Raw genomic sequence first — 19,701 nt, 5'->3', positions numbered from 1 at the left:
ATAAACGGATGTGTAAACAGGGAAAGGAGAGGGAAGAAAGAAGGAAACTACCCTTTTAAATAAAAGACGAAAATGTGGTAAATATGGTAAGTATTACGCCAAGGTCTTTGCAAAGGCTTTCCCTACAATTTCTCTAATCAATCTGAAATCTAAATTCAAAACTCTGTGTGTATGGCGAGTGCGTGTGCGTGTTCCCGTATGCCATCAATTCCAGTTGTATTCTTCTTGTGATCGAGCCTTCTGCTACAGACTTTCAAATCTGCAGGCTTGCCCTTAAATCAAACTGACTTTTCAGAAAATGCAGTTTATTATAATGACTAATTTCAAGTCATTGGCTTTTAATTCTTGATTCTCAAATATATATGACTTCTTCTTGCTCTCTGCAGTTTTCCGTTTCATAAAATGAGTTATGTTTAATAACCTATATGATTAAAAATGAAAGTACATGAAAAGGAATGAGATGACAGAAAAATCATTATCTGAGCAGATGACTGTTATTTTGAGGGAAACCTCCAGGAAGGATGATGAAGTGAGACTGTCTGGCCTTGAAATTGTAAATAACTATTATGTCTTTATTTTTCAAGGGATCACCAGCCTGCTTGCCAATGGAGTTTACAGTGCTGCATATCCTTTGCATGATGTAAGTGATCTTGGAATATATTTTACATGTCTACTGTCTGACACAAGCAGTCCTTGTTGTGTTATGTATTAATGGCATCATCCCAAACATCAGTGCTCAGGACCCTGACTTCCTGCTCGCTTGTAGGATGGATGACTATAGTAACCTCTGCAGGTTGTTTCCATCACTGTGGTCACTTTTAATGAATTCTCCACCTCTGTCCTACTTCTGATGATCATAGATGATGTCTTAAAATGATATTAGAGGAGTTGCTTTGGTGGCTTGGGAAATGGAATGGTTCTGTTATTTTCTGGCCTGCTCCCAAGGTCTCTGGCATCATTGCTGAGATGCATATGTATTCGTGGGGCACCAAGGGGCTCACTCCCAGATCTAAACCTCTCTGGCATTCCCCTCAGGAGAGGCTGAGGGAACTGGGACTGTTCAGCCTGCAGAGGAAAAGGCACAGAGGGATCTTATTAATGTCTATAAATACCTGAAGGGAGGGTGCAAAGAAGGCAGAACCAGGCTCTTTTCAGCGGTGCCCAGTGCCAGGACCAGAGGCAGCGGGCACAAAGTGGGACACAGGAGGTTCTGTCTGAACACCAGGGAGCACTGCTATGCCCTGTGGATGACAGAGCAGTTGCACAGGTTGTCCAGAGAGGTGATGGCATCTCCTCCTTGGAGATCTTCAAAAGCCGCCTGGACATGGTCCTGGGCACCCTGCTCTGGGTGTCCCTGCTTGAGCAGGGGATTTAGATCAGTGACCCCCAGAGGTCCCTGCCAACCTCAGCCATCCTGTGATTCCCTGAGTGGGAGGCATGCAACAGCTGTGTGCTGGTGTCACCTTAACATGGGGGTTCACAGCACAGCTAGAACTGACAAACACACACCCTCAGCCAGAGCCTTGCAAAAAAGGCCTGGCAGATGTCAAGGGGACATTGCAGAAATACTGCTCGTGATGTGCTGGCTGTGTAAGCATCCAGAGAGTACTGAGCCCAGTGCAGATTTCCCCATGGGAAATGTGCAGATGAAGTGTGCCATCTTAGTTTTCTGCCCTGCTCATTTTGTCTTGAGTGTTTTATTTCTGAGTAACAGTGATCACAACAGGCTCGTCATCTGCCTGATGCTTATCACAAACATCAGGCACTTGCAAGCTACAGTGATATCACTTAGAAATCCAAAAAGGTTAAATAAACTTCTCTGCATGTACTGGCCTCACATCTTTAGACAGGTACTGATAGGCTCTGTTGTAAGTAATTTATTAGTTGTCTTCATTTACTCCTTTATCGTATTTAAAAATAGCTCCATATTAAAACCTCAGATCTAATCAGCCCTGAGTGTTTGGAGAGTCTGGATAGAGATCAGCTCTCTCAGCTGCTCTCTCCTCTGTCAAGTGGACTGAGATGAACCCCAAACACCATGGAAATACCACATCCTTTCCCTTGACATTTTTAGGCCACCTTTATCACTTATTCATTCCTTTTTCCCTGGTGACAGACATCATTACTCTTTCTTAATGTGCCCAACAATGAGACAAAGTGTGCTATGACAAATGAACTCCTAAAATACAGCATTATTTTACAGATTGCATTTCTGTTTTCGATGCATTAAGTGAGCAGGATACACGGGCATTGCAGGAGGCATAGCAGCTCTGGGTGCGACTCTCCGAATGACACAAGTTTTCTTTTTTTAAAGGGTGATTATGAAGGTGAAAACGTCGAACCCAATGACAGAAAAGTAAGTGGATATAACGGGGTTTAACAGGTTCTTGCCAGAGTCACAGCCTGAAGTCACCACTGGGTGACTTCTGGGCATTGCCAGGATTTCACACAAAATACTATGAAAATGCCATGCAGTAGAAGTACATGAATACTTCCTAACGTTTCAATCTGCCTGAATGCAGAGCACGATGTGGCTATGTATAAAGTACCAGCTTGGTGGTAATGCATTACTTGCTGTGTTGGCAAGTATTGACAGCATTTAGACATGGCTCCTAAAGTTGGGGTGATGTAATGTCAGGCCTGCACTGATGAGAATATGCTCAGCCATCTTCTGATATGCATACCTGAAACAAACCCTGCTTCATGCCACAGCGACCTGTGCAAAAAGCATTGCAGTCTCTGGTGAATTAATGTGCTGCTGCTCTGGACGGAGGAGGGGACCACCCAAAATATGAGTGTGAAGGTGATGGCTATTGGAAGGGGTAAAGAATGGCCATTCCTGATAAATTCTCATTTGCATCTAAGCTTTACTATGGAGTTCAGCCAGAGATTGTCTTATGGTTGTATGCTAATGCCCTGTATCACTTTCCACATAAGTCTGTGGCTTAAGTTGTTTTTAGTGTCTGTATACTCAAAGGCATTTGTTTAGGAACAATTCTGAGGGAATACCTCTCATCAGAAAATGCAAATTTTTCTACACTGTGCAGAAATGTCAGATTCTTAAATTCAGAATGGAAGTGCTGCATACCACACTTCTCTAAAGCAAATTCTCATTTTCAGTGTGGCAGATGAGAGCTTAAGTCCACTCATAACCTCCCCACTTCCAGGAGGAGTTTCTGAATTTGGTGCCACATACGTTGGGCTTCCAGACCAGCAGCACCACCACCCTGCCTTTGCCTTTCTGACTTGTTTCATGATCACGTCCCCAGAAAGATTCTGTGGAAAAGTGTGGCTCAGGGCATGGGAGAAGCAGATCTCAAGCCCTCATGGGTGGCCATATGAAAATAGGTACCCAAAATTAGAGGTCTGCTGGGCCTTGATGTGCAAGTGGCTCACCAAGGGACAGCTGCTGTTGATTTCCTCCCTCCCACCCATCCACCCCCATTGATTGGTGTTAAAAATACCACATGGTTGTCATGTCATCATTGAGCAATACATCTCTCAAACAAAAACAGGATGAAAGTCCACATTTTGTAAAGCATCTGGATTATCATCTTTACTACTAACCTCACAAATGCACTTATTTCACAAGTCCACTGTCTGTTTTGAAATGTTTACCTTTGCTTCAGCTTCCAGTTCCTTCAAATAATCCTTTGGTGTGCTTTGGCATGTCTCTTCTGGTTTCTTGAAGTTTTCTTTAATCTAATCCAGTGCTAGGCCAGGCTGTGCCTTTTTTGCAACAGAATAAAATTTGAAGCATAGAAATGAAGTAAATATTTAGGACTAGCAAACTGATCTTCTATTATCATGTCTTTGAAGCTGTGCTTTGAATAACAGGCTGATAAATGTCAGGATAAATGAAATAATTCATTTGTACTATAAATGCAAATTTTGTTTGAAGTGCCGTACAGAAGTGAAAAATGACACTGATGCAAAATCTCCTCAGTTTATTGTTTTCTGATAGGCTTGACCAGTTTATCTCACCGAAGAATTATCTTGTTTCCAGATAATAAAAGGAAAAGCCTCTGCTCATGTACGTGGATGTTGAGGTATCTGAATCATTGCATGTTTCCCAGGCAGAGGCAGCTGACCTTAAATTTTTGGAAACATGGTTGAAAGAAACCTAGAACAGAATTCAAATCACACTTGCGAGAATGTTGATATTTAATAAAAGCCTGCCTTTCAGGTTTCAGTTTCTGCCCTTGCGGTTGTAAGGAAACTAATAAAGATGAATTATTTTGGGCGAGGAGGGGAAGATCCGTAGTCCACCTGTATTTTTGACATCATATTCCTGTAGAAGGAAGGCTGTATGTCTGAATGATTTGAAGGTGCGGTACAGCCGTTTAGCTTGGAAGGTTTGTATTGATAAATTGGCAGAAGAATTGCAGACCTGGTCTAGAAACCCTGCTGGCTGTGTGGTACAATGCTAGAGGGGGGCTGTGTGTGGCAGAGGCTGGAGCACCAGCCTGCCTGACCTTGCTTTGCTGCGCATCACTGGAGGAGCACAGCCACATATGCCAAGCTTTTCCCTGCTGCAATAACATAGCATATGGACTTGAGCAGTGGCGTCCTGCTTGGGCTTGTCTCCTAAGAAGTGGTCTCAGAAATTACCATCAGAACATCTCCTGAAATATTAGTAATTAGTTCAGGAACATCATGCTCCCTAGCTCTTGTAACTGGATTGAAGTAAGGAAAGAAGTAAAGGTGGGAATTCAAAAGCAGATGGTGAGAGGCCAGTCCCCTTGTCCCAGGGAAGGTGATGGCAACAGGTAGCCAGTGAGCACGGTTATTTCATCCAGTATTTATTGGACACACACACACAGATTTCTTGTTCACTCTGTTAGTTGAACTATATTTTAAAAATCAGATCATAGAAGCACTATTTCTGTGCTTTAGAAAGTAAAGGGTAAGTTGAAGATCTTGTAGGAAACTATTTTTTGTGAGGGATTTAATTTTATATCGTTGTTTTCTTTGGCCTATATCCTAACCAGAAGGATGGATGGAAATCATCACGTTCTTCTAGTTTAAAGCTGAACACCTATTAAATGCAGCCTTCCAGGCACCTCTGCACAGCTCCTCTTGATGGATGCTGAATATTCACACTGTGAAAACAAACCCACTTATGCTAGTTTTCTCCATCTTGTAACTCAAAGCATGTTCATCTTTTGCACCTGTTCAGCTAGATACTTTCTGCAGATCATAAAATCAGGACTGCTCTCCCCATCTCTGCTGTAGTTATCCATCAATCCCATTGCTGAAAAGCCTTTTAATGTACTAGAATTCATCACTGCATTATAGCATGCCAGATCACCAAATTTGTTTTTAATACTTAATGCAGACTGTGTATTGGCAGATCTGAGTTATGTTTTGAAATTGAAGAGAGGTGAGACTGGATCACAGCACGAGCACTGCAAAGGAGAAGTCAGCCAAGCGTGTGTTGCTTCTGTTTTTGACCTTCTTTTCTCTTTTACAGCTCCTGTGCGAGGAGTGGGCGAGCTATGGAGTCTTCTATAAATACCAGCCCATTGACCTGGTGAGGTGAGAGCTTAGCCCCGAGGTCGGGTTCCCGCGCCGCAGCCCTTCCCACCCATGCTCTGCAGCACGTGCGGTCCCTTAGTGCCCATCCTCCTGAGGATGGACGACTGTGAACTTGTGGTGCTGTGCCCAGGAATAGTCCCACGTCTGCATCTCCGGCTAGCCTGGTGGAAAAGAGGGGAGCAGGGCTGGGTAGGGAGGAAGTTTGTGCAGGGCTTCAGCGCTCTCAGTGAGTTTTGTTTGCTCTGGGTGAGAGTGGAGACTCTATAGAGCAACTGAGTTACAGAAAATGCAGGGCTTTTGTAAGATGAATAGCTCTCAGGAGGTCCAAAGATACCAGTTTACATGGCAGAAAGACTGGAAAAAAATGACCAGTTGGACTGACTGGCTTTCATGGTGCCTTCATCACTGGATTAACTCCAAGCATCATGAGAAAGAGAGTCCTCTGAGGGGAAAACATTCCCACAGGTCATTGGATCTTACTTTCTTCATGCTAAATCCAGCTGTGATTCATAATTTTAGCCATGATATATTTTAAGAAATAGGAAACATTTTTTTCTCTCTCTCTCTCTCTTTAAACCTTTAATGTCTTTCAGAAAATACTTTGGAGAGAAGATTGGACTATATTTTGCCTGGCTGGGAGTTTATACACAAATGCTTATTCCAGCTTCCATTGTAGGGATTATTGTTTTCCTATACGGCTGTGCAACTGTGGATGAGAATATACCAAGGTAAAAACAAAGAGGAAAAAAAACAGATTTGTCTTCCTTTGCATGCTTCATCTTTTGGGAGGTGTGCTTGAGGTGAGGGCAAGTTCCCTGGGCCGGGGAGCCTCCAGTCTCAACAATTCCTGTTTCCAATAAGCAGTGGAGACTTACCAACAGCTGAGCGCAGGCACCAGAACTGAAGTGTATTTTAAAATAATTAGCAATTATTGTTAATATTATTTGTTGAGTTGCATTGATGTACTAAAAATAATTCTTGGCTGTTTGCTCAGGTATTTTTTTTTTCTAACTCAGATCATTATGTTAAAACAAACCAACAAAATGCTGCTAATGATAGGTTTTAGTGCTTTCCATCTTAAAATGCTGACAAGTGTGCTGTGTGGCATGAAGATAAATAAAGAATATACATGTCTAAACTAAGCAATTGTGGTCAGATTAAAATCTTGATGTCCTACTATTTTTAAACTTTACTAAGTTTTGTATTATAATAATTTTTAAAGCCCTATGATTTTGCATTTTGTCCTGCATGCATCATCAGCTGTGTATGAAAATTACATACTTTGTGCAACAACTATAAGCAGTGATTAACAAAGCAGATTAATGCATATAAAAAAAATAGATTTATTTTTGTTTATTAATATTCCTTTTTACTTTTTCCAACTGTGGAAGAAAGTCAAGGAGAGCGTCAGTATTGCTATTTCAGAGATGGAGTGCAGAGGGGTTAAATTCGTTAACTCATCTCTTAATACTCAATGTTTCCCTTGTTACCTTATCTATTGCTGTCCTTAGTATTTTAAAACAAGAATGATTTATTTATTTTTTGTTTTTAGCTTTAAGTTGCTGTAATAAAAAGCATAGACCCTTATGAATCTCCTATTTCAGCCCCTATATCAGTGTAGGTTATGGACAGAGCTTCTCACTGGACCAGGAAAGAGAATCACTACAAGAGTAGCATTTGATGGTCCTGAAGATCAGAAATAGATGCTGTGCCAAAGAGAATGGCCCATCAAAAAATATTGTCAGAGTATGGAAGATGAGCTGTACTGACCTTGCTTTTCACACGTGTTGTTGTCTCCTTGCAGTATGGAAATGTGTGACCAGAGAAACAATATCACCATGTGTCCTTTGTGTGACAGAACATGCAGTTACTGGAAGATGAGCTCTGCTTGTGCAACAGCTCGTGCAAGTCATCTTTTTGATAACCCTGCAACTGTCTTCTTCTCAGTCTTCATGGCTCTCTGGGGTAAGAAGATAAATGCCTTGATGTTAAGTTTTTAATTATTTAAAACACAACAGGAAGAAACAGAAGAGATAAAGCAGTATATTTATACCCAGACAGTTAATTATGTAAAGAACTGTCCCCCCAACATGAAACTGTCACCCCAAAATTTATATTCTGGACAGAAAGCTAAAATTCAAAAAGTTGCTCAAGATGAATATCAAATGAGATTGTTAAGCATCTGTCATAAAACTGCAGCGTGGTATGTCAAAATTTCATTAACTGGATTGCATAGCTTGCCAAAAAAAATTTATTTGCAGAGCCAGCTTCCACTTTAGAACATTACAGAAGAAATGTATTGATGTACTTTGGGGCTGAGGGGAGGGCTCCGCGGGGAAGTGTAATGGCCTTTAAACATCTCCGGACAAACCAAGATTGATTCTTGAGTGTGCTCTGAGAAGCAATTAAGTTTATCAGCAAGCAGACATCACGCGTGTGGACCAGCAACCGTGTTGTTATAGGTATTTTTTCTGATGCTGACTGGCCCTGTATTTGAGCCAGTCACTTAACCTTTCTTTTCTCATCTGGGGAACTTATTTAAAAGCATTGCAAAACCTTTGTGAGAGTGGTTCAGGGGTGGTTAAGAGGGTTGTGTGAGCTGTGGTCATCCCTGCTGCGAGGCAACGGGGCCTGTTTAGATAAATGGGAACTGTTGGATCCAAAACCCGTGGTTGTAACTGGGAGCCCTGTACAGAGATGCTGCGGAGAACAGGGACGTGTGCTTTATTCCCCTCAGCTGTGAAGTTCAACAGCTACATGTTCCCAGTGTTGGTGAGGGGCAGAAGACATTTGCCCCTCCTGTCAACCTTGTTGTGAGCTACCAAAGAAACTGTTTTGGGTAATATTTAATCCTAAAAACCCGACACAGGTTTTTATTTGTAATGTACCATTTTTTACATTCACATTCACCGCATCTGATTTCAGCACACATTGGTGTAACTCCACTTACTAAGAGCTCATTGTCAATGACTGCAAGGAAAAGGACAGTCCTGCAGATAGATTGAAGGGGCAGTGGAGTTTTGGGAGTGCAACAGGTTCAGAGGGAAAGCTGGAGAGTTGGGGAGGTTGAACTGAATCACTTTATAGCAGGGAGGAGCGACTGCAATCTTCAGGATCATCTGGGCGTGTAACATACAGGGAGAAATGTGATACACCCCAAAGCAGGGTGCCATGTCAGAGGCTTTAAATAGTCTGATGCTGTCATGTGGAGAGTCAAGTATCAGTTTTGGTCTCTTTCGTTTACTGTTATCGTGACCCACACACAGTTCTTGGCACATAATGCTCTATTATCCAAAGAGTGAGGCTGTTTACCTCCCTTTCTTTAGCAAAAAGGTATGGGTCCCTCCATCCATTTTCAACCTTCTTGGGCAAAGGCAGGAATATTGGCAGAAGCCAGTTTCTGTGCTGTGTACAAAATGAGGCTTAATATTAGAGATAGTGTTGGAGTGGAATGTGAAATTTCCTGAGTTGTTCTGGGTCAACATAAAATTTTATTTTGGAGTAATACCATGTAAAATAAATGTTTGTTTTTTCAAAAACGTCATTTTGAATTGGGAAATCTGAACTTTTTCCACAAGGTTATGAACTTGCATTACTGCAAACAGTTTCTAAAGGATTTGTCAAAGTATTTTTTTAAAATGAAAGGAACACTTTATTTTTTAAGGAAATAGTATCAACAGAAATTGTCTGTCTCTAAGTGTAGGTACATGCATAGTCTTCAGTGCCATCCATTTGTGAGCACCTCTGCCTGTAAGGAGAAGTTTTACTAGGCTGATGTGCAGTTGAAGTAGTGAGGCAGAGGGAAGCTAACTGACTTGCTTGGGTGGCTCAGGGTCTCCTTGGCATAGCAAAGGATAAATTATTCCAGGTTTGGAGGTATCCCTGTGAGCAACCAGTCGGCCAGGCTTTCTTTCTGCAGTGTTATTACAACAACCTGGAGAACTCTACTCATGTGGGAGTTACAGCAGCTACAGCACTGAGCTGGGCCTCTGTCACAGGTTCAGCATTAAATATCTACCATAGCCCAGTGCTGCTCCCCAAAATAGCAGGCTCTCCTTGGCCCAGCCCTGAATCTTACCTTGTACTGAGTGATACTGGCTTTTTTCCAAAGGAGTAAACCTGAAGCTGTGGTCTTAAATGTCATTAAAAAACTCAGAAAATAACATCATCTGGACAGTAACCTTTGGCAACTGTTGAGCTCCATTTCTGCTGGTGGGCCCAGATGAAATATGAAAATGCAAGTGTGCCTGGTGAAGAGGCAGTGCTCTGCTACTGCATCTTACCTGGCACGTGCGCCTGCTGCATTTGAAATGAGCTGGCTGCGTTTCAGATGCAGTATTTTCATTTTGCATCGTTGTAAGTCAGTGCCATGAAATGATTCCTAGTAGCACTAAGAAATGAGGTGTTACTCATTTTCCATATTCCTCACTATGGGTGGAAACTGCAGACCCCAGGGCAGGAGCTGCAGCAGCATTGGATGGGGAAGGAGCCCTGGAAACCCAATGTGGTCTTTCTCAAGAGACACTTATGGTGATACAGATTTACAGGAAGCATATGGCCTGTGCAGGGACTCAGTTGTAAGCTTGGCAGGTGGGAGTTTCACTTAGAAGATGAATGAGTGTCATGACCATAGCCAGGCTCCAGTCACGAGGGTGTCCTTTCCTCTGTATTCAACCTTCTTCCCCTCTCCCTGCCTCTGTTTTTTTTGAATGTGGGGGGTGAATGTTTCTGAGCACATCTGTTAATGCTCACTGCGGGAAGCTCCCCTGGGAACACCACTTCTGGGTAGACTTGCCTCTTTCATAATCACTTATTTATTATACAGTACTGGTGTATTCCCAGCATCTAAATATGTCCTCTGAGAACTTGCTCTGTCTCAGAGGCAGATAGACTGATATAGACTGGGATCTTCTGCTGTGACTCAAGAACTGCATTAATGAGGTTTCTTCTCTGGAATTCTTCCCCATAAAAAAGAAAATTCTAGTTCTACTAATGATAAAATATATATATATATATATATATATATATAAAAATATATAAATAATATATATATATATTTATATATATATAAATAATATATATATATATTTATATATATATAAATTATATATATAAATATATATATATATATAAAAGGCTTCTTTAACAGCCTGCCCACCTGCAACTTTTACACTGGCATGAATATTTTGGTTTGGGTGTGATTATAAGAGCTAACAGTACTATTAAGAATACTAGATGGATGGAATTATAATATGAAAATGGTTTATTTTTATATCTTTGAGGGAATAACTGTACCAACAGTACTAGGCTAGTTAAATCAGTCGTATTTTGTAGAGATGAAAGACAAATTTGTTTGGGCTCACAGACAGAATTACTACAGATGAAGACAAGCAGTATCATTAGTCACACACAAATATTTAAATAAGTTGAGGAGTCTGACTTTCTTAGACCCCTTTAAAAACTGCATGCATCGTTCTGCATGAAGCCACGTGGGTACAGCGAATGCCCTTTCTTTTAGCTCATGTAGAAAAGTTGGCTGCTAGCACCGATTACCGGCGCTTCCCAGGCAGACGTTACCGCTGAATGAGCGAGCAGCCACAGAGGAGTCAGGCTGGCCGGGTGTGCTGTGTAATGCTGCACCTGCTGGGACCTCCCGGTGGCAACAGGGAGCGTGCACATGGGCATCTTCCTGGCAGGCGCAGCTTCAAGGCACGTCCCTGAGGCTGGTATGACTTCCGAAGCTTTTTGTGAAACGCCCAAATAATTGTCAACCTGTTGTTTCAGCTGCTACCTTTATGGAACATTGGAAGAGAAAGCAGATGCGCCTCAACTACAGGTGGGACCTGACTGGGTTTGAAGAGGAGGAGGTTTGTCCCTTCCTTTCTGACTCTTTGCTTTCCACCGCGGCATTACGAGTCCCTCCTTGCACTGAGCCGCCAGACATTGGCTCATGGGGTGCTTAAAAGACAGGAAAATCCCATGCATGAACTGTTTGAGGTTTTTATAGCAAGGGTATGACTAGTACGTATTATTGCCATAGAAACGTAATTGTATAGCTACAAAATCTGGTGTTTTGTTTTGTTTTGTTTTTTTCTTTTGGTGAATGTGCAGCCAGGTCACACCTAGCAGCACATGCATGGAATATATGGCTCACGTGTTACTCCCTGCCTGGTGTCAGGGCGCTAACAACCACAGACCTTGTTCATCTCACACGGCTGTAAATCAGAAGTGAATGTATGGAACTTGATAGCTACAGCATTGTGTCTAGAAAAGAAAAGAAAAGAAAAAGGGCAGTGAAAAATTCCTATTAACTTTAATGATGCAGGATCAAGCTCTGACTTGGCAAATACCTGAGAAAATACTGCCAGATATGTGGGCTTTGGGCACTGGGAGGGACATAAATGTTGAGGTGTATTTTTTTTTTCATATACCAAAAAAAAAGTCCTTACCCAGGTTTATAATAAATACACTAAATAGCTTGAAAGGGGAAAGGGTCAAATTTGTATGAAAAAGGATATTAAAAAATCAATGAAGTTCTAGAAGGAAAGGAGAGAAAATGCTCACACCTTTTTGTTTCTAATATCACACTTTACAAAAAGTGCTCACCTGCCCTGCTCCCAGTACAGTGACAGCCGAGGCAGTCTCAGGTACAGGCTGGGGAGATGTGTCCCCCCGTGTCACCCTGCTGCCCTTGGCATGTGGCACGGTGGCTGCAGCACCCCAGCTGGCATGGAGCCGCTGCCCGGCTGCCTGCATGTCCGGATATTTTGCTGCTGTTGTTTTTAAGAGGAGCACGGCTGCACTTGTCATATCACGAGCTGTCCTGTGTAGGTACACAACAAATATTGTTCCCTCGTAACAAAAACCTCGTGGGCTTTACGGGGTGCCGTGCAGCTTGCTGAGCCTTGGGCAGTTACTGCTTCCTTCACGCCCAAAATGTTTCTGCTTGAATGATCTCCTCTTAATATATTTAACTCCTCCTTAATATATTTAGGCATGCTATGCAAGCGGCCTCTGTGCCATGCACTTTGCTAGACCACACCTATTTTACTGGGAGAGAATACGGGGATTTATTTCCTGGATACTATACTGCCCTTTTATTTTTGGCAACTTGCTGTTAGCGTACATGAAAGGGGAAAGGATTAACTGTATCTTTCTGACAGCTATCTCCTTCATGTTCAAGTTCAGAGCTCTACAGCCTAAAACCTTGTGTGACCAAAGGCAGCAGCTGTTAAAAAAGTATATTTTATTCTTTGTTTTGTATAGGCAATTCTAGATAATACAGTCATGAGGTTAGCAAAGAATTTGAGACCCTCCTATTTCTGATTTTGGTGAAACTTAAGCTAGTATCATGGTAAAGAGCCAGGGTCTTAAGTGATATACTAAAATAAAAAGGGTTTCATCTTCCGGTGTTTTTTAGGGACACCTATGTCATACAGTATGTACAGTGATGTTAACATATCGTAGAACATGTGTAGACTGATTTTCTCTGTTAGTGTTTGCCATCCACTGCACTTGTGATTGTTCCATGTAATTTTAAAAATATAAATCCAAGATAATCTGCAACAGTTTAGTAATCAAATTTTTTTCTTTTTTTTTTTTTTATTTTTTTCTGGTTTCCTGAAGGAGGCAGTCAAGGTTTGGAAAACATTTTTTTTTTTATTGCTCCTGCCTTTTTTATTACATGTCCACTGATGAATGCCATCTTTTGATCTCCACCTCTTCTTTTTCGAGCATCAAATTTTCCAATTTTCCTTAAAACTCCCACTGATCGCTTTTCCTTTACATCCTCCCCCTCTCTACTTGTTCAGACTTTTTTCAGATCCGTTCTGTTTTCCATCCAATGCATAACTGTGAATTCTGCATCTTTTGTGAATGCATAATTATTGTGAATTCTGAAGCTGTGAATCTTTCTAAATCTTTTGGCTGTCTCTTACTTTTGAGCATTTCCTATACCCTCTCCTGCAATGCACATGGGTAATTGTGTGGATTTTGTCAAAGACAGGATTAGGGGAAGGCCCCAGTTGACAGTTTTCTGGGATCCCAAAGCAACGTGTTTTTCATATTTACAGCAAATAAGTGTTTCCTTCAAGAGTTGAGTGTCACTGGAATTACAGTTAATGCAAAATCTAATTTTCATGAGAAAGGCAGGTCATGGAAATCCAAGCATAATGTCATGTGGTTTGAACCTGCCTGCAGGATGTGCTGTATACTCTTAAGTATTAAATTTAAATGTATGTAGGGTTACTGGTAGGTGTCTGATAGCAAATCACTCTACGGTTGCTGCTGTAGTACTGCGAATGATAAGGTATTTGACGTTTTGTTAAATGTACAGTTGACCATCAATTGACATAAATGACGTATTGAGTGAGTTAGAAACTTGGAGTTTATCAGGAAATTGACCTGCAAATGATTCATGCGTAGCTGATACAGAAAACAGATGACTCCTTTTTATTAAATATGACTTATTTTACAGGATCATCCAAGAGCAGAATATGAAGCAAAGGTTTTAGAAAAATCACTGAGAAAAGAACACAAACATAAAGAGGTATGGTAAAAATATTAACTTATTTCACCTTTAAAAAAAAAAAAAAAAACACTTTGAAAAAGAAGGTCATTTATAGTAGGTGCTGACCCAAGACTATGGGAAAAAGAATGGAAATGGGTTAAAAAAAAAAAAAAAAAAAAGAGACACTGCGTAATGTGTTTAAATTCCAGTTGTTTTCAGTCCTGGCATACATGTGGTACTTTGTCCATTCTCTTACTCAAGACCTGATTAAGTCTAGAGATGTCTTCAATGATATTGTCAGATACAGAGGTGTGGTTTAAGAAAGCTCATCAAGTCTGATGGAAGGGGTGTTCCTGTTGGGCTAACAAATCAAGTTTGAGAAAAAATATAGCAAAATATCTTGTTCTGTGCTATTATAAGTAAAGCATCTCAGGAGAGGTTCTCTGTCATCCTTCTGCCTGCAGGTTAACCCGTGGGGCCAAAATCTGTGGTGCTTTGCATATTGAGGTTTTGGCTGCGCAGGGCAACCTCTGGTGGTGTCATGGCTGTCCCGGGGAGCCCTAACACCTGCTTTTGCCTTTTTGCTGGGAGCGTAGATCAGGCACTGGGCACTGTTTTAACACAGCTGTAGAAGATGAGCGTCCTGCTGCTGAGCTGGGTCTGACTTTTTATGCTTAGGTCTTGGGACTGTTTTGTTAGTAAAAATATTACTGGAGCATAATTAAGAACACTAACACCAGTTTTCTTGCCCAATTCCAGCTTTGATAATAACTTTCTGCCTTTTAAAAGCATAACTTCCATTATATTTCACCGGGTAAGGTATCGCTCACTTCTGCTTTTAACTTGCTCTTTCCGGGGATATGATAAAGGTGCTGCTGGTCCCAGGGGCACACACGTCTCGCCCTCAGTCAGTGCAGTTCCTCTGACCAGCTTGAGTACTGCTGGGCCCCCTTTTCAGGATGCCACAAGGCTGATGCCAATACCTGCTAGCTACTTTAGGCATTGCACTGTGCAAGCCACTCGGTGCAATGTGGAATACCAGACTTGCAGCACTGCTTTAAAATCCCTTACAGGAGAAAAAGAATTTGGGTTGCTGCTCTCTTACATAAACAACGTTTGAACACAGACTTTGTTGTATACTAAAAATTTGCAGCTTGCTGTGCCCTTTGGTGTATTAGGAACTCAGTTCTTAAATGTAGAAGGTTGGGATAATCAGACAATTAATGAATGGTGACCTCAAAATATCAGCATATGAAAGCTGAGCAATAAAGGGAGGGGTTTTTTTAAACCTGACTATTTATAACTTTTTGGGCTGTGTTCAATTTGGATGTTACTAATTTGGGAAACGTGAGAAAAGGAGTTTTTCTGAAAGACTCAGTAACTATCTTTCATTGGGATCTACAGTGTCCAAGTTCAAATTCAACATCAGATTTCTGAGTTGTCATACAACTTAAAGGAAGACTATCCAAAGTTCTCTAAACTATCTAAACTATCTAAAGCCAACCCAGAAATTGCTCATATTTTTTTCAACAGAAGTCTGATTGAAAAATATATATATACTTTTTAAGGGATGACCAAACTGTTCCTCCTTTACACATCATAAAGGAACAAGAAGGGCACAATCCTAAATTAAAAACAGGAAATTCTTTGCAGGACAGTTTGACCTATTCCAAGATTGGGGCAACAGTTTGTCTTCTGTTGTTATTTTTTATTAACCTAAAGCCATAGCGCACAGCATTGAGCAAACTAACAGAGTATTGACTTATGGCTGAAATGCTGGGTATGTGGAGTCAGTAGAGAGTATATAGATTAATTTAGCATCACTTTGTAATGCTATGTTGCCCAATCCTTTTTTGTTTCCTTTGATTGCCATCAGAAGCATCGGTATTTTCCAGAAGAGGCAGCAAACAAATGGAGACAAAGAGTTAAGACAGTCATGGCTGGGGTGAAATTGGTTCTTTTTATTCAAACTTAGGAGGAAACTCAAATTATGAGTAATTATGGAAGACACAAATCAATTGTTTTTGGCTGTTGAACCCTTGTTTAATATTCACATTCAGTTTTGGGTTTCTTCCCCTTCCTTGTTTCTTCAGCACTCTTTTAGCCAACGTTTCTTGCATCTGGAATGGCACTGCATGGCTAATCTTAGGTGTACATGATGGATTGATGTTATGTTTTGCAGTGGAGCATGGCCCGTGTGTTGGAAGAGCTGCTTGCACTTCCCTGAGGCAACGTGCATGTGATAAAAATAGGATTTTGAGTAATATTTTTATGTTCATTATAATGTGTGCGTCATCTTCAGTAATGCTACTTTGTTGTTTACTTTCTGGTGTTTAGAAACAATTCCTGGCATGAGAGTTCAGGAAAGACTCTAGATGAGCAATACTGCTCTAAATGAAATCTTAATTCCCCAAATTCAGTGTGGTAGAGTCACTGGATGGTTGACTGGGTTTAGGATAGCCTACAAACTGTTACTACACACGTGTATCTTAACTCCCATTGACATGGTCCATCACATACCATGTGGGTAGTCAGGTAATCAAAACTTACTCCCATTGAAGCAATTCAAAGTGGATTGCACCGCAAAACAAGGTCTTCCATCAACTGTACACTCATCCTGAAGTTTTTTGGGTAGAATCTTTATTTCAGTGGCACCAGTTGTGTAATTGCAAAGCTGCAAATATGGACTGGGGTGGGACAAGGGAAGAAGAGGAAGAATTTTTCCAGGGAAAGCAAAATAAAATATTTAACAGTGGGAGAGATCTTACTTCATGGTTTATGACAGGCTATTTGCATGTTTCCTTCAAAAAGTATACAGAAAAATCTGTTTTATTTATACTTGCAGTGCAGGCTCTTGACAAATTTGAACCTAGATTTGGAGTAAACAATTTGCCTTTGTGGAATTGTAACTGTAAACACTGTGTCTTTGCATCTGCTAACGGGGTGTGTGTTTGTTAGCCTTTTGTTCCCCTCTGTGTTTTTGTCACATGTACAAAATCACGTGCTTCATCTTTAGTAAATGTGCCTTTTTCCCCCAAAAAAATTTAGACAGATAAAGAAAAGCTGACATGGAAGGATCGTTTTCCAGCCTATTTGACCAATTTTGTTGGCATTATCTTCATGGTAAGCATCACCTGGGGAAAACCTGAAATTTATGTTACTGAATGACTGTATAGAACAGAAGTAATATACTGTGACAGATTTATCAAATTGCCATAGTTTGCAATGACTTTTTCCCAGTTAAAAATTTCAAATGTTTTATTAGTTTTATAATATAAAAACTTTTAAAGAAATTGAAGTACTACTTTGCCATCTCATTCCAGTAAAGAAATAAGCACACCTGAACATGGCAATGGAAAAATGAGGGCACAGAAATGGAGGTTACCACCATCACTGATGGGACAAAGCTTAAAACATATGCTTTGGGAAGTACTCAGGAAGTAGAGAATGGCATAATTCTTATGCCAAACTTTTTTGAAAGAATTGATGTGGAAATCACAATCCTTTTTGCCAACATTTTTAATTAAATCAGTCAAATTTGAGGTTATGCCATACAACAGGAGAATTGCAAATAGAATGTTTAATTGGGAAAAAAAATAGAAGAAGAAGAAAAGGAGGAAAATTAATTATTAGTCTTTTTTTTCCATTTGCTTATAAAACATCAACATATAAAATAAACTTTGAAAGAAATAATTCCAGACGTAGATCAGAGTGGCAGCTGGATAAAAAGGATTAAGCCCTTTCATTCATGTGTTTTTGGGGGATTGTGATGATCAAATTACTAGCAAAAGAGGATCTGTTCTACAGTTGGTCACGGTGACTGGGAGCCTTAATGCAGAATTTGGTGGGCTTGGGTTGTGGCCCAGAGATCACATTTTTTAAGGTCATGGCTAAGTCCCATGCGAAGTATTTATAGTTAAATCTCTGATAAGGGGCTGTGCTGCTCTTACTTGCAGGTGGGGCTGACATTTGCTATAGTGTTTGGAGTCATAATATACAGAATCTCCACTGCAGCAGCACTGGCAATCAGCTCAACTCCGTCAGGCCGGTCCAGCGTCAGGGTCACTGTCACTGCCACTGCTGTCATCATCAATTTGGTTGTCATCATCATCCTGGATGAAGTATACGGCTGCATAGCAAGGTGGCTAACTCAGATCGGTAGGTGCAGATCAAGTGGTATTTGTTGGAGTAATTATAAATGAGAGTACCAAAAGGACTGGCTTTCATTATTAACTTAAAAATGGTGAGCAAACCCAGGAAATTCAAATGCGTGGCTAGAAATCTCACCAGTCACTTACAAATATCAAAGTGCCCATGGATTCAGCTTTATTTTTAAAATCTGTCTTTCAGCAGTGACGGTACTAATCACTTATGCAGTTATGTGTGACAGGGATACAGCAGAAGTTCCTGTACCTATTCTTGACCTCAACTTGTCTATATCACAAAATTACTGCTCTGATTTTCTGCCATTGTTTACTTGGCATAAGAGATGTCAAGAAATGGAAAACTGTAAGTGGAAAAAAAAAGTACAGAAAAAAAAATCCCCAAAACATCAGAATCATCAGTGATGAAAGGTCCAGAAATCTTTTCAGTTCAGTCAGTTCTTGTCCACTCTGCAAATGATTGTCATGGAGATCTGCCAGATGTGGAGTGACATTGGAGTTGCTGCTGTAATGGAGCTGAACAATAGGATCCTTAGCAGATTTACCACTGACCTCTGTGAGGCCATGTTACTTTACCTCTCTGCAAATATATACCTCTTTGTTTAAAGGGTGGCTGAAAATGTTTTCCAAAGTCCACATTTTTAACACCTTGAAATGTTCCAGATAAGAACAAATGTTTCTTACCCATGTCCCATTGGTTCCAGAGGTGCCAAAAACTGACAAGAATTTTGAAGAGCGTCTGATTTTTAAGGCTTTCCTTCTGAAATTTGTCAATGCTTACACACCCATCTTCTATGTCGCTTTTTTCAAAGGCCGGTGAGTAATGTAAAATGCTGTTCGGTGTTTCAGCTTGTTGCTTGAGACTGCGGTAGTGGTGTTAAGGCCATAGCTGGGTGATAAAGAAGACACCTTGGGATGGGTGACAATAGACTCCATGGGGCATGGTCTGGCTAATGCAACAGAAATGAGGTTGGGTTCCCATATGTAGTCCGAGCCAGATTCTGGCTCTGGGGTGATTTCTGAGTGATAGGATGGTGCTCAGGCATACTCCTAAGGATCGTGGAGCATGCAGCTAGCCTGGGAAACTGGGCTGAGGTTGACAGCTAGTGCTCAGCCTGGGCAGCTTACTGCCTCCACTCTTCTAAGCATGCCCCAATAATTTATTTCCCAGCTGTTCTTTCCTATCCCTCTTATTTTACGTTTAAGTTTGGGATTTTTTTCCCTGTTTTTTGCACCTTAGAGGATTTCTGTCAAGATGTGCCTATACTATTGTAGGGCACATGGCTTGCAGTTTTTACTGAGCTGCTTACTCAGTAAACAGGACTTAGTCTTTAAAACAAAACAAAACAAAAAAAAAAAACACACAGAAAACTTCCAAGTTAATTGCTCACCTTCCCTTTTTCAGGGCTAAGCATTAGGTGGTTCCACCCAGAGGTATAGAATTTCACATAAATGACTTTAGGAATCAAGTATGAAAAGTATAAAACCTAT

General features: G+C 40.8%; 1 protein-coding gene across 5 annotated transcripts in view; it reads left to right on the top strand.

The window, feature by feature from the left end:
- ANO1 (anoctamin 1) overlaps positions 1 to 19,701 on the top strand; it is a 77,348-nt gene that overhangs the window by 47,257 nt on the left and 10,390 nt on the right. Inside the window, exons 7-19 of one of the 5 annotated variants that reach the window (XM_035552126.1) lie at positions 21 to 86; positions 585 to 640; positions 2,315 to 2,356; positions 5,474 to 5,538; positions 6,132 to 6,266; positions 7,343 to 7,503; positions 11,323 to 11,405; positions 13,165 to 13,176; positions 14,015 to 14,086; positions 15,924 to 16,001; positions 17,096 to 17,170; positions 18,004 to 18,205; positions 18,915 to 19,026. In XM_035552126.1, the coding sequence (XP_035408019.1) occupies positions 21 to 86; positions 585 to 640; positions 2,315 to 2,356; positions 5,474 to 5,538; positions 6,132 to 6,266; positions 7,343 to 7,503; positions 11,323 to 11,405; positions 13,165 to 13,176; positions 14,015 to 14,086; positions 15,924 to 16,001; positions 17,096 to 17,170; positions 18,004 to 18,205; positions 18,915 to 19,026 (1,159 nt within the window). The remainder of the gene's footprint in view (positions 1 to 20; positions 87 to 584; positions 641 to 2,314; positions 2,357 to 5,473; positions 5,539 to 6,131; positions 6,267 to 7,342; positions 7,504 to 11,322; positions 11,406 to 13,164; positions 13,177 to 14,014; positions 14,087 to 15,923; positions 16,002 to 17,095; positions 17,171 to 18,003; positions 18,206 to 18,914; positions 19,027 to 19,701) is intronic. The other 4 variants (XM_035552125.2, XM_035552127.1, XM_035552128.1 and 1 more) reach the window with 4 other exon arrangements.

Source organism: Cygnus atratus, chromosome 5 (assembly GCF_013377495.2).
Source record: "Cygnus atratus isolate AKBS03 ecotype Queensland, Australia chromosome 5, CAtr_DNAZoo_HiC_assembly, whole genome shotgun sequence".
Classification (NCBI taxonomy): Eukaryota; Metazoa; Chordata; class Aves; order Anseriformes; family Anatidae; genus Cygnus; species Cygnus atratus.
Note: the sequence above shows the minus strand (reverse complement) of the source record. Positions and strands in the feature narration are given on the sequence as shown.